The sequence below is a fragment of the Nuphar pumila genome, chromosome 5 (assembly GCF_984573655.1).
Source record: "Nuphar pumila chromosome 5, dmNupPumi1.hap1.1, whole genome shotgun sequence".
NCBI lineage: Eukaryota > Viridiplantae > Streptophyta > Magnoliopsida > Nymphaeales > Nymphaeaceae > Nuphar > Nuphar pumila.
The window spans coordinates 1,791,529-1,805,142 of record NC_143253.1 but is presented as its reverse complement, the minus strand read 5'-3'; the positions used below and the strand labels follow the sequence as shown (position 1 = coordinate 1,805,142).

At 37.7% G+C, this 13,614-nt stretch overlaps 1 protein-coding gene across 1 annotated transcript; it reads right to left on the bottom strand.

The window, feature by feature from the left end:
- Nucleotides 1–333: 333 nt before the first annotated feature.
- LOC149836432 ((3S,6E)-nerolidol synthase 1-like) lies at nt 334–5,103 on the bottom strand. The gene is made up of 6 exons (XM_090006932.1): nt 4,572–5,103; nt 3,799–4,171; nt 3,466–3,687; nt 2,878–3,016; nt 1,214–1,462; nt 334–967 (listed from the first exon to the last, which is right to left on the bottom strand). Exons 1-6 carry the CDS (start codon nt 5,101–5,103, stop codon nt 680–682), a joined length of 1,803 nt encoding a protein of 600 aa, XP_089863058.1. The 3' UTR covers nt 334–679.
- Between the last annotated feature and the right edge of the window lie 8,511 nt (nt 5,104–13,614).

The window sequence follows — 13,614 nt, the reverse complement described above, 5'->3', positions numbered from 1 at the left end:
CAGAATAAAAAATAAATTTTAAAAATTAACCTCGAAACCCGCATACACCAGCCAATGGCTTTAAAAAGGGTTTTAACGAGCCATTGAAACTAAACCTAAAAAGAAAAATACATAAATATATAAAATTTGAAACACATTCAAAACTTGTTCTTCAAGCGTCCCGGGTTTGGCACATGATTCTTGACAGCAAAACTCGCTTCATCAATCAAGCTCAGTCTCTTTTTCCTTCGGTCCAACTCTCAGAAAACAACCTTCAACTTGCATATGTTAAGCACATAGCTAGCATCCGTTCTGAGTTAGGATCAAACTCACTCTAATTTTGAAGTGGATTGGTTGCTATATATGTAAACTTAAATCCATTAAACAGTGAAAAAGAGATAAACATTACAAAAATAGCTTCCAACAAAAGCAACAAAGAAAAATAGAAAAAGAAAGGTTTTTATTATACATTTATCATGCTTATATATGTCCATGAGCAGGAGCGATGTATCTTGTAATCTTGCAGGAAAGGACTTCTCGATGGGTCTCGTACGTGGAAAGATGAACCTCCTTAATGGTTTCTTTCTGCATTAAATGTAAGCATTACTCTTGTTCTAGTAGAGATCAGATTAACCCCAGCTTGTTTATCCAAAAAAAAAGCTTATTTGTGAACCAAGTATAAACTGCTGCATATATGTTGTCAAAAGGGAATGCTTTCCATGAGCTGCTTTCTTAAGTGCTCTTCAATGATCATTAGACGATGGTCCTTATCATTCTGATACATGATTTCACAAATTCGCCCAGCATTAAGAGCCAGCTTGATGAAGGCACTGGGGAACACATCACGTCGCAGGCTTTCCTGATTGAGCTTCCTCCATGTGTTGTCAATCAATTCCAAAGCCTCCTTCCGTGCACACTCTTCTGAAGCACCATGCTCCTTCATGTAGCATTCTATGTATGAAGCATCATATCCCCGTTCTCTTTCACCCTTGAAATATAAGAAGCCTAAAGTTAGAGAGAGAGAGATATGATATACCTTCTCTAAGTATAAAAGAGAAAGGTGAAAGCAAATATTAGGTTGAGTACCTCAGCCCAATCACTGACAGCTGTCCCAAACATAGAACGCCGACAGAGGGGGTGGGATGGCTGTTAGTGATTGGACAGGCCGCCTTGAAAGCACACGATCCTATCACTAGATTTTTATTTGAAAAAGATGGAGTAAGTCTTGTCTCACCTTGGAGGTTCCAAGATCGTCCCAGAGTCGAAAGAGGGCTGCTGGAAGCATAATGTGGCTTGGATAATTTCTGATGATGTTTAACATCTCCACTGTGATTTTGTGTCCCATTAAACAGTATCCATTCATTAAAGACACATGAAACCCAGCACTGAGTGTTGCTATTCTAAGGTACTCCTTTGTCTTGGGCACATGTTTAAAATGGCCCCACCTTGCCTCTTCCAACACTGCTTTGAAAAGAGACGCCCACTGGAATTCAAAGTTTGAATATTTCATTAGACAACTTTCTTCTCGGGGAGTTGTGCAAGTTTGAACAATTGTATTGAAAAACAGATTTTAGTATAGAACAAATAAAATGGCAAGGCATACTCTTTGCCTTCAAACTCTTGATAAGTTCCAACAAGATCTTTTACTATCACTTGAATTATTGTATAGAAGAGTGTCAACTGATTGGACCTTCATTTGACACATATCGTTCCACACTTGGATTGGTACTGAGTCCAAATCCAGGCCCAACCAGACCTTCCATAAGAAAAATCATACTTGTGTCCTACAAGAATTACACAAGCCAGATCCGAGCCATATCACATAAGACAGTATTTTTTATTTTTTTTTTACATTGAAAATTTGGGGATCTTAATTGCAACTCAAGTCAGCACAGCAGCAATGAAATTTCATAAAGCATATACATCTCTGTATAATAGTCTGACCTTACATGGGGGTTCAGGGGTTTGTGATATTTCAGCACTCTAACTGTATTTATTGATATATCCCAAATAATATTTGTACCATTCCCTAAAAAACAAGTCTGATCTTACGTGTCCGACTTGAATTCCTTATTGGCCTCTTTTCTTTTCTTTTCTTTTTTATTACCAAGATTTGCATAAATGGAGAGTGCGTAACAGATCTGAATCCGAGTCCAACCAAGGTATATATTTTGAATGTCGATCATCACATGGATGAATGGCATCAGTGAGGCAACTCTAATCTTATCCACATTCATAAAAAGATATACAAGAGAACTGTAGGAAAATGGAATTTTAATTCTTTATGGTACCAACAGCCACATGGATAATAAAATGCATGAATATGATGTGAACAAAAGAAAGTGCAGAGATGAATAAATAGTTTGTGCATGAAAAAGGCCTGTGAGTGTATCAGGTTGGAAAGATTGGGATTTGTAGACTTGGTTTTCTAGGTGGGGGAACCATTTGTTAAATCTCTGCTCCAAGGGGTTTGGCATAGTGAGAGGGGGGCTTAGCTGCTAACGTGTGGTTAAGATTCCATTCTCATATGTGTCAGCCTCTTGCATAGGGCAACTCTTTGGGGGCAAGGGGTGCCCCGTAGGTTTACATCGTCCGGAAAGCAACATAAGTATGGCACATAGCTTTTAAGAAAAACAAAGCTATGGCTCCACTAGTTTGATAGGAGCTGTTGGTGCACATCACCATAGTTTGGTAGGAGCTGTTGGTTCACATCGGCAAGTTGCAAGTTCAAAACCCAATGGTACCTTGTGTAACTTGTGGAGTCTGTCTAGACCAGCTTGCCTTCAAAAAAACAGTGTGGAAGGCATAGACAGTGAGAATAGGACGATGAGACGGTTTTCAAAATCTTATTATATTAATCCATATACTTAGATAAGAAGAAGTCATCATTGACCGTACCATTTCTTTTGAATGCTCCAGAACGTCACATCCACTCTCTTTGAGAGTGAGCAAAGCAATTTCATTTGTCAAATCGTGCACGGCCTCAAAGATTAACTTCATGCACCTCGGGAGCTGTTCCACGAGTGATGGGTCCCACCTGAGTATCCGTTAAAATTTCATAGTTACACACAGACTCTAAGAAAAGAAAGCTTCTATGCAAAACCTCATTAATTATTATTACGTTTGGTTGCATTCAAATGTGATCTAGAATTTGCACAAATAATCAAACATGTGATTTGAAATATCATGCAAAGAAGAAACTAAATAAATCTCGTGTGATTCTAAATCAATCATTTGACTTCAAATCACATGAGATACAACCAAGTTGCTGAGCCACGTGATTTCAAATCAAATATGATTTGGAATCATATGAATCAGCCACTACATATGATTCTGTTTCTCATTTTGACCCGAGTACAACATTGTAATTTTGATTTATAAAATGCTAATAAAATATAATAAAACTCATTTAGCATATTTCATTTAGCATAAATATATTACCTTATATATATATATAAAATAAAAGAAAGGAAACTAATGTCTTACCTATTGATAGCTTCAGTAAAAAGAATTAAATCATCTAGTGTTCCATAAACATCAAATATATCATCGAGAGAATAGATCAGCGCTGTGATTTTTGTGAGGCCCATCCTGCACTTGGAGAACTGCGGTTCTGGCACCACCAAAGCAGACCACATAAACCATACCAAAGGTTGATTTCTTACCACTCCTCCCAGTTCTTCAGTTATCCCTAGCTCTTCCCACCACCTAAGAGATGCAAGAAATTAGGATGCCGACAGGTCAAAGATCTCTCCAAATAAATAAGAGAAAGAATGCAGAAGAGAGAAAAATGAAAAACTAATAAATCCTTCCTCTTACTTTGAGAATTCTTGAAGCTCTCTTTGGTGTACTGATTGCACGTAGTTGAAGTCTAACTTTGCCAGTTCTATAAGATCTTGATCCTTTTCACGACCATCATTGAAATTCTCAATGTAGTCCCTTGCCACAATTCTAGGCGTGGTCTTATGCAGGGGATGCTTCATTGCCTGCTCTACTTGCCTTGCATCAAAGGGGTTGAGAAGTGGAATTGATGCCTCAAGATGTGTTGCCGCAAAAGCTTTGGCTTCATCAAGTATATCCTCTCCTGGTAATGCAAAGGTTGAAGCTTCATACAAGCTCCACAAACCCCTTGTATCTTTAATCAATCTAGGATCAAATCTCCCTTCCCTGTCCTTGAACTTATTGAATACATCTGTACGTATCATGAAGATGGAAATGATTAGGTTGTTAAATGACAGCACCACACATCTCGGGTCGGGATCGGAATCGGGGTCCAATCTCGAGTTAAATTTGTACTGTACAATATGGATGCCTAAAAAAACAAGAATCTATCACTTTTTTCTTTTTTCTAGTTTGATAATAGAAAACAAGGACCAGATGCCGGGTGATTTGACAAAACACAAATTTTCTGTGTTTGAAATCACCACTGTCCATCACTTCAATCACCACCATTTATTGTTCAAGAAAATGCTTATGTCATCATTTTACAATGGATGGTGGTGATTGAAGTGATGGACGGAGATGATTTCAAAACACAGAAATTTGTGTTTTGTCAAATCACCTGATTAGTTGTGCGAGATCCTAGAACTCACCTGGAGAAACATAGTAACCCTGCTGTCTTAAGAGTCTAAATTGGAGTGCTACAGTATACAAGTCATGTGAGGCATTGCTTGCACCGTTCTTTTCAACATCAAAGCCATTGCCAAAGTTGTTATATATGGAACTCAACTTGGATTCAATCTTTTCAGCAAAGTGGTAATCTATCCCCAACCGTTGGAGAGCATCCATCGCATTCATAACCACCAAATGATCGTGCATATCATCGACCTTTCGCCTTACTTTCTCCTTTAATTCCTCGATTCTACCGGGCACATTAAAACTTTGTGATCTTAGAGAATTGAGAGGAGAATAATCAATCTCATCACCGCTTAGGTTGCTACATTGGCTATCATAAAGTGAGCAAGAGACCAATGCCTCGGATCTCTTGTTGGAGCCATGACAGGTTAGGTACCGAATGGGCATCTGCAGTTTGGAGCCAACCATGCTGGAGAAGCTTGATTTAATTGCCAACGGTACAGGAGCAACTGCAAATGGTGAAGAGTGGGAGAAAGCAAAGGGAGCCATTATGGATTACTTGGCCAAATATGGTGTACGTAAGAGCCTTGTAAAAATTTCAAGGAAGAAAAGCCAACTAATGTCTTATGAGTAATCCAAGGAGAGTCTATTTATAGAGTTGGAAGATTTGAACCAGTCTCTGAAAGCATGCGGGTAGGTGGGTCTTAGTGGGTTTCTTTTAGCCTCTAAAGTTTTCTCTGAACAGTACAATGTGTGGAGCGATATTGACTTTCAAGTCTTCTTGAGAAGGCAATCACTTTCAAATCTTCACCTTTTGTTTCTTTCTTCTTTTAATGGTTTAATTGTTCATGTTTCTTTTATTTTTTTTAGATAGGCAAGCAGACCCCTACCAGTTATACAACCATATCATTGGGATTTTGAACCTGCAACGTCCCAAACACAAGGAGACGTGCACTCACTGCTCTTACCTTGGCCCCAATATGTTGTAAGGCAGAATAGACGTCTAGTGAAAGAGTTAAGGGCATGTTTGGAATCTAGAAACTGGGATAAAAGTTTAATGCATTTGGCAAAAAGTTGGTCAAACTACCACCTAGTGGCTGTTTCGAAACTGGTAGCTGGGATGGGAGGTGGCATTGTATTTGCGCTAAAGCATGGGTTTGACAGCTACCATCTCTAGGAGGTGGTAGCTGAAATGCCACTTCCCATGCCAACTACTAGTTTCAAAACAGGGCCAAAATGTAGACCAGATAACTGTTCAATTATGCCCATTATGGTCTTAGCTACCTTACAAGCTATAAAAACATGAGAAGAAATTTCCTCGTGATTCCAACTTAGAACACAAATGCTAGCTAGTGAAATGCCAAAGATCTTATTAGCAACAGCCCAATATCTAAGAGATTGTGCAGCTATGGGAGAATGCTTTTTAGTCAAGATTAAGCTGTTAACAGGTAAAGGGTCACCAGGTTCTCGAACTGCATTCCAAGCAAATTCCCAAACAAGTGAATCTTGGACATTAATATCTCTTCCCTGGCCATTGATACTAAGTAGGGGTGGCAAAATCTGATACGACCCGCCAACCCGCTTCTTAGCCGGGTTCAGGTTTGGCTTAAACAGGTTCGTGGCGTAAACGGGTCGACCCACCTAACCCGTTTATTAAACGGGTTGGGTTTGTGTTAGGGGTATGCCAACCCGGCTGACCCATTTAATAAACGGGTTAAGCGGGTGGGTCAACCTGTTTACCTGAACCCGACCCGCCAACCCATTTACCAGTTTAAGTATTTCATTTCTGTAAACCAATCCATTAAAAATTGGGACAACTTTGCATCTAGACGATTCAATTTCCAAATCTGATGGTCTGTACCTACTACTACCTTTGTCTTGCTCAAGTAGTGAGTAGCAGTAGCAGTAGCGTCGATTGCAATAAAAAAAGAGTTGTCAGTGTACATCTCCCTGTGGTGGGATGTTGTAGGTTTAAAAGCCGAGTGGTACGATTGAATAATAACTGCGGGTCTAAAAAAGGAGACATAAGCACTCTGATTGGCATGCCAAATCAACCTTCATTCTTAAAAGAAGGGGGATTGACGGTCTGGATCGCATCTAGATCATTGGTTTGCTATCCAGACGATGTCAATCTCATTCCACATTACTGACGTGACGTAGCGTTGTTCTTCGATTATCGACTGATACTGATTATCTATCTGGATTCTTGGACAACCAACGGTCACGATTGCACTATGCCCCCACAATATTTGACCTGGTGTTGGTAATTTGATTTCGTATAAAATAATGTGCATTTTTTTTTCTTCAGTACGTTCCATTCAGGCAACAATAGTGAATCCGAATCCGAACCTGACCCGCCAACCCGCCTGCTAAACCGCCAACCCGTTTACCCGACCCGACCCATTTATTAAATGGGTTAACCGTGTTGTGTCGGGTTACCCGTTTAATAAATGGGTCGGGTTCGTGTTGCGGTATGTTGACCCGCCAACCCGACCCGATTGCCACCCCTAATACTAAGCATAATGAAACTAGGCAACTGTGGGAGAGTATCTGAAAGTACACATGTATAGTGCATAGCATTATGAAGCATATCAGACACCCTAGAAAAATGAAGCTCTTTGTAATGTTGATAGGATGGAATGTTTCAATAGGGCAACAAGAGAATAATGGCCAAGCAATGAATCATACCAAAAATCTACTTTCTGGCCAATGCCAACATTTCATTTGCTAATGAGCAGTAGTGCACCAGCTTTTGCTCACCAGTTGCCCAACTAATTTGACTAACCTCCTAAGGTAAAACTATAAAAGAAGAGAGAGAAGAATTGTAACACCTCGTTCCGGGTTCGTAGGTATTACTTCTTAGAAGAAAGAGTACAAAAGTAAGCACATATGAACCATGACAATTTTTTTATTTCTAAACTCACATCATAGTTTCATAAACTCAAAGCCCTCACTCACTACATTCATCCATATCATAAGTTCAATAAAATAAAAATATGAAATAAAGTCTTATGTTCATCTAGCTGCCTAAAGACATCTGTTGAAATGGTGGCAACTATGGTCGATCACTTAGAGCATTTGTAACACCCTGATCTGGGGCCTCTCGAGTCCAGGTTTGTAGGTATTACTTCCTAGAGGGAAGAGTAAAAAGTGAGCGCAGTAGAACCATAACATTTTTTTTCTAAACTCACATCATAGTTTCATAATATCAAAGTCATCATTGGCTACATCATTCATCCATATCATAAGTTCAATAAAATAAACAAAGTGCCATCTTACCATGGTATGCATGTGCCCAATTGTTGTACATCCATTCAACATGCATAACTCATCAAAATATTCATAATGCAACATACATTAATATTGAGAAACTCAAAGTATTTAACACTTAATGTATGTAAAAAGAAACATTACATATAGCATCCATTTTAAAAAGTGATAGGGGCAGAATTATGAAATACTTTGTAACATTTGTCAAAAATCATACCGACAAGTTTTGCAACCCATTTTTCTTTTCTAAGACTCTTATACATGTTAACAATCAGTCCTCAGAGGCTCTGGTCCAACACACCCAAAAAAATTCAAAAGGGGCCATAGACTAAACACCTCTTGAAAAACGCTAAATGCAGTCTTCGTAGTCAGCTGACAAAGTATGATATATCAGGTTGTGGGTTGGGAATCTCTTTCGTTAAAAGATCACAAAACACCCCAACACCAATTTCGTCGAGCAAGGCTAGGTTAATAAGACAATGTTGTGAATATACCCTTGGGTCTTTGCCTCGAATCCAAGATACATACATGTGCTCGTACCCACAAGAATTGTAAAAGAAGAACTAAAGTTGTTTTGGAAATAAGCATGACATGCATCTTATCATTAAGAAAAGTTAATTGAACTGAACGAAGTCACTCATGCATCAAGTTAATGTTTTTGAAATTATTATCCACATATGCATGAAAGTTATTGTTCTGTATCATGAATGAGATCATGACTCACTGAGTGAACTTGCAAGCATGTGCCTAGTGTTTTATGAGTTGCTTTTGTATGTGTTTACTTGAAATTTTATGTAATTCATTTGAGTAATATTGTTGGTGGTATGCATCTATAACTGTTTGAGAATGCCCGTGTATGAGCATGTGTGTTAATTCTAAGTTTAAATGTGATGTTTATGGTATTCCTACCAGAAACTCTTGTTTCTGACCCTCACCACTCGTAGGTGATGCAAAATGAGTGGGTGCACTCGCAGAAGAGTTACAGGGTGCTATCGACTACATATTTTGGGGTTCTGAAATTAGAATTAAAAACTTTATTTATTATGTTTTGAACATTTTTATTTAAATTTCTCAAGTTGTGATTGAATAAATGGTTTGGCTAATTTTTCAATATGATTTGGTTATTTTTACTTGGATTAAATAGTTTTTATAACAACAATACAAATGTGAGAAGTGTTATGTATTGGACTTGTAACCCACCCAAAGTTCTATGCAAACTATATTTTTGTTGTGCATTTAAAAAAAAATCTTGAAATTTTTGTTTTCAAAATCTGGGGTGTTAAATATAAGAAAGGGAATGGTCCACCCACCTGTCTTCCACTTCAAAATTCGTATGTATATGTATTTTTTGGCAAATCTTTATGTATGAATATGATCTCCATAGTTTTTTTATATTTACATAGAGAAACCTCTCCCAAGAATAAAGACCTAGCCAAGTTGGCTCTGCCTGTCGTACTTATGGTCACTGTCCTGGCAATGTAAAACTCCATGAGCTTACCCCTTGCCCCAAGAGAGTTACCACGCTTTGGCTTGCGCAAGGTGTGACACTCATGAGATTTGAAAACCTATAGATAGTCTCTTGTACCAAACTTTTTTAATGTGTAAGTAGGATATTCTAAGGATCTAAAAATCAATGGTTCTAAATTTTTTGAATTTTTTACCTTTCAAAATCATACCTGCACATCAAAATGGTTTTTTCCAAGAGTCTATTTGTAAGATTTCTACCATGAAAATCGCATCCATATGGTCAGATTTGACAAAAAAACACATCTATATGTGAATTTTGAAGTGGACAGGTAGGTGGACCATCCTCTCTCTCTCTCTCTCTCTCTCTCTATATATATATATATATATATATATATATAGAGAGAGAGAGAGAGAGAGAGAGAGAGTAACATGTATCTTCAAATGGGTGAACTGTCTGCACATTTTCAGATACTTGTGAGGCGTTGATTGCACACACTTTTTTATTGCTTTTAGCAGCTGTCTTGACTGCCGCTAAAGCCTGGGTGGAAAATTGGTTTTTAACGGTGGTCAATAATTGGGGTTTTCTATATATATAGAGAGTAATACATCTATGCTAGATGAAACATGCTAAATGAAACATACTAATTGAGTTTTTTTTTGCTTTATTTTTTAATTCTAACTGTACAGATGTGATCTATGTACTTGATTTTATAGGGATCAACTCTTGAATCGTTCAATTCTGATACAATGGTGGGTTTTTACAAGGTTCAAAAAATCAACTGTCTAAAATCTTTATAAAATTTTTAGGCTCCAAATATCATTTTTTCATTGAAAACGCATGATCCAGGTGTGAATTTCTAGTAAATCAACCATGCCCAACACATTTATGGGGTCGAAACAATGAAAAAAACAACAAAAAATCCAAAAAACCCCATTTAGCATATTTCATTTAGCACATATGTATTACCCTATATATATGGCTTTGAAAATATCATGATAAAATCATGATATTTTCAAAATATTGATAATATTTGTGGCTAGGAAAAACTACTCACTTAGATGACAATGAAATAATGTTCACATAAATAGGATAATGAACATTATGTGTTTGAGAGAGAAGAGAAAATGATGATGACAATATCTGATCATTAATGGTGAACATGATAGTGTGACAAGATTAAAAAAAAAAGAAGAGCTAATGAACTTAATTGTAAGTTTTGGTTGGATCATTTCAAGTTAATTGGGATTCTGGATCGCACAAGGCTACAGTCCAAATGAACATATCTTAGACTGTTCCATACTTCGTCCAGATTTAGAACACCAACATTGACAATATGCTCGGGTGGAAGCTTTAGAATTGATTGACCACATTTTTGTTCTTTCCTTTCTATTTGTTTTCTCCCCTACCTTTTCATCCTACCCACTTGTTTTTAAGGAAAAGTTGGAATGCAGTCGTCAATTTGGAATTTACCCCCTGGTAGCTGCCTTATTTTGGTATAGAGCAATTGGTGTGAAGCTGTTTTGATCCTGTTTTTTCTTGCTCTTCAAGAAGAGTTATTTGGTTGTGCTGGTTACTGTTCATGTCTCATGCTTGCTACAGACATTCAGTAGAATGCCTTCTCAAGCTTGATCATAATAACTACTTGCTATGTCGTTCTCAAATTGAGTTGGTCATTTATAACCAAGTCCTCGTCAAGTTTGTGGATGGGTCATTTATAACCAGTCCTGAATTTCTTGTTTGGAAGTGCTCGAACCATCATGCCTTGAGTTGGTTGAAGGCCACTATGACTGAGGATGTTCTTAGCCAAATTATTTTCATCCCATCAACTAGAGAAGCATGGGTTGCTCTGTGACATGCACACTTCTCAATTAAATTTGAGAATCATACAAATGAAAAAAGAGCTCCAAGATGTTAGCAAGATCGACAAATATATGGCTGACTACTTGAATCACATCAAATGTTTGGCAGACTCATTATGTGATGCTAATGAACCTGTTGATGAGTGCTTGCACTATTTTCTCAGAGTTTTGTTACAACTATGGCAACTCTAAAGAATGTTCCCTAAATCAAGAGAAACACATACAGTTTACTAAAAATTTGTCACGAGTCCACCACAATAGCATTCTTTGCCCAATAAGGAAGAGGTTGTGGAAACTTTAGTAGAGGTGGTCGTGGTGGAGGTTGCGGAAGCCTGCGGAATCTGGGCCAAGAAGCCAGTGCTCAATCGAATAGGTCTCCAACTTGACAAAGCAATCAAGGTGTGATTTGTCAATTCTGTGGGCATAAGAATCACACAGCTCATCAGTTTATATTCCTAAAGCATTCATGGCAGCCCTAAACATGAGTGACGTGGGTGAAATGAACCGGTATCCCACTGGTGTTACACATCACATGACTCATAGTGATGATGGCATGATCAATAAGACGTAAGCACAAGACTCTGAAGGTGTCATGGTTGGTAATGGTGCTAATTTTCATGTGGTCAATACTGTTAATGTAATTAACCTTCCAAAATAATAATTCTCTTTGAGTTTCACCCCTTTGGCTTTTCTGTTAAGGATATCAAGAAAGGGATCTTTACTCTTTAAGGGGCTGGGTGAAAGAGGTCTATATTGTTGGCCAAGTGGTGATCAAAGCGTGAATCTTAAATTTCAGGCTAATTTGGTGAAGCGTCGTGACAAGGAGATTGCAGATTGGGGCATCTCAATCAAACTATTTTGAATTATTTGCGTGAAAGTTTTTCTTTGATTTTTAGTTCAAGGGCTTCTGCTAATATTTGCTCTAGTTGTGTTATTGGTAAAGCACATGGACTACCTTTTGATAAATCTGATGCTCTTGCTAAATTTTCTTTAGAAGTTGTTCATGTTGATTTGTTAGAGTCTGCACTTGTGCTTTTCATAGAGGGCTACTATTATTATTTGTTGTTGGTAGATGATTTTTCATGATTTAGGTGGTGGTTTCCTTTGGTCAAGAAATCTGATACATTGAAGTGCTTTGAAAATTTTAAAAATATTGTTGAAAAACCACTTGGCTATGTCATTAAAATTTTTCATAGCGACGGGGGAGGTGAGTTCATGAGTGGCCAGTTTTTTAACTTTCTCAATAACATAGCAGTAGGCATTGGGTGTCATTTCCCTACACACCTCAACAAAATGAGATGGTGGCGCGAAAACACCGACACATTGTAGAGATTGGTCTCAGTATGCTTTCTTATGCATCTATGAGTTTGAGGTTCTCCGTTGATGTTGTTAGGACAATAATCTATCTTATCAATAGGTTGCACATGAGGGTCTTTGGTTGCATTTGTTATCCACATTTAGTTCCTTACAACCCTTCCAAGTTACCTAAATCGAGGGCACGTGCATGTAGGTTATGGCACCAATTACAAGGGATATTTGTCTCTTGAACGTGTTACAAACAAAGTATATATTAATTTCAAGATATGTTTTGTTTGATGAACCTGTGGCTTAAGAAAAGTGAACCTGTGTTATCTAAACCTAGTAGTAACCGTAGATTCATACCCATTCCTTCCAGTATTATCTCAGCCCGGACCAGCGGATAATTTGATTGTGACACCTCATGGAGAAGTACCTAAAGAAAGCTCCTTCTAATCTATTTAATCTCTTCCACATAGTCCTGTCTCCCAAAACGGCTCACAAACCATGATCAAGTCACAAGTTCTATACCTTATCATAGTTGACATTACACCTTCCGTGGATAGCCAACAACATGTTAGGATGCACTATCAGATCCCATGATGTTACTTTGAAGCCCAAAACGTTCTATACCTTATCATATAGTTTGAGTCTTGCCTTGCATATTGACCTTGCCCAAGAATTTGAGCCTGCATGTCAAAATAGAAAGTGACAGCAAGCCATGAAAGAAGAATATATATAGTGCTCTTATTCTCAATCACACAATGACCATGATTCCTCCTAATTCAGATTAGAATATTGTGGGTTGTAAATAAATTTATAAAATAAAGAAGCATTTAGATGGCTCCATTGCTCGTTACAAGGCATGACTTGTGTCTAAGGGATATAGTCAACAAGAAAGGATTGATTACAATTTGAAACATATAGTCTTGTCATCAAGCCCACTACAATTAGGATTGTGCTTTCGATTGCAATTAATCAAGGTTGGCCTTTGCATCAACTAGATGTAAATAATGCTTACTTTCATGGGTTTCTAAGAGAATAAGTTTATGTCGCTCAACCATCTGGTTTTCAAGATAAACAGTTCTTGAACTATGTTTACAAGTTAAATCATGCTTTGTATGGCTTGAAACAAACCCCATGGGCTTGGTTTGAATGGTTGAATGT

What these genes read in the sequence shown, in the direction of transcription:
- LOC149836432 (XM_090006932.1), bottom strand. Translation starts at nt 5,103, where the DNA reads ATGGCTCCCTTTGCTTTCTCCCACTCTTCACCATTTGCAGTTGCTCCT. An exon ending in GAGCTTCAAGAATTCTCAAA is followed by an intron (nt 3,688 to 3,798) that starts GTAAGAGGAAGG and finishes TGCATCTCTTAG; the next exon opens with GTGGTGGGAAGAGCTAGGGA. An exon ending in TTTACTGAAGCTATCAATAG is followed by an intron (nt 3,017 to 3,465) that starts GTAAGACATTAG and finishes ACGGATACTCAG; the next exon opens with GTGGGACCCATCACTCGTGG.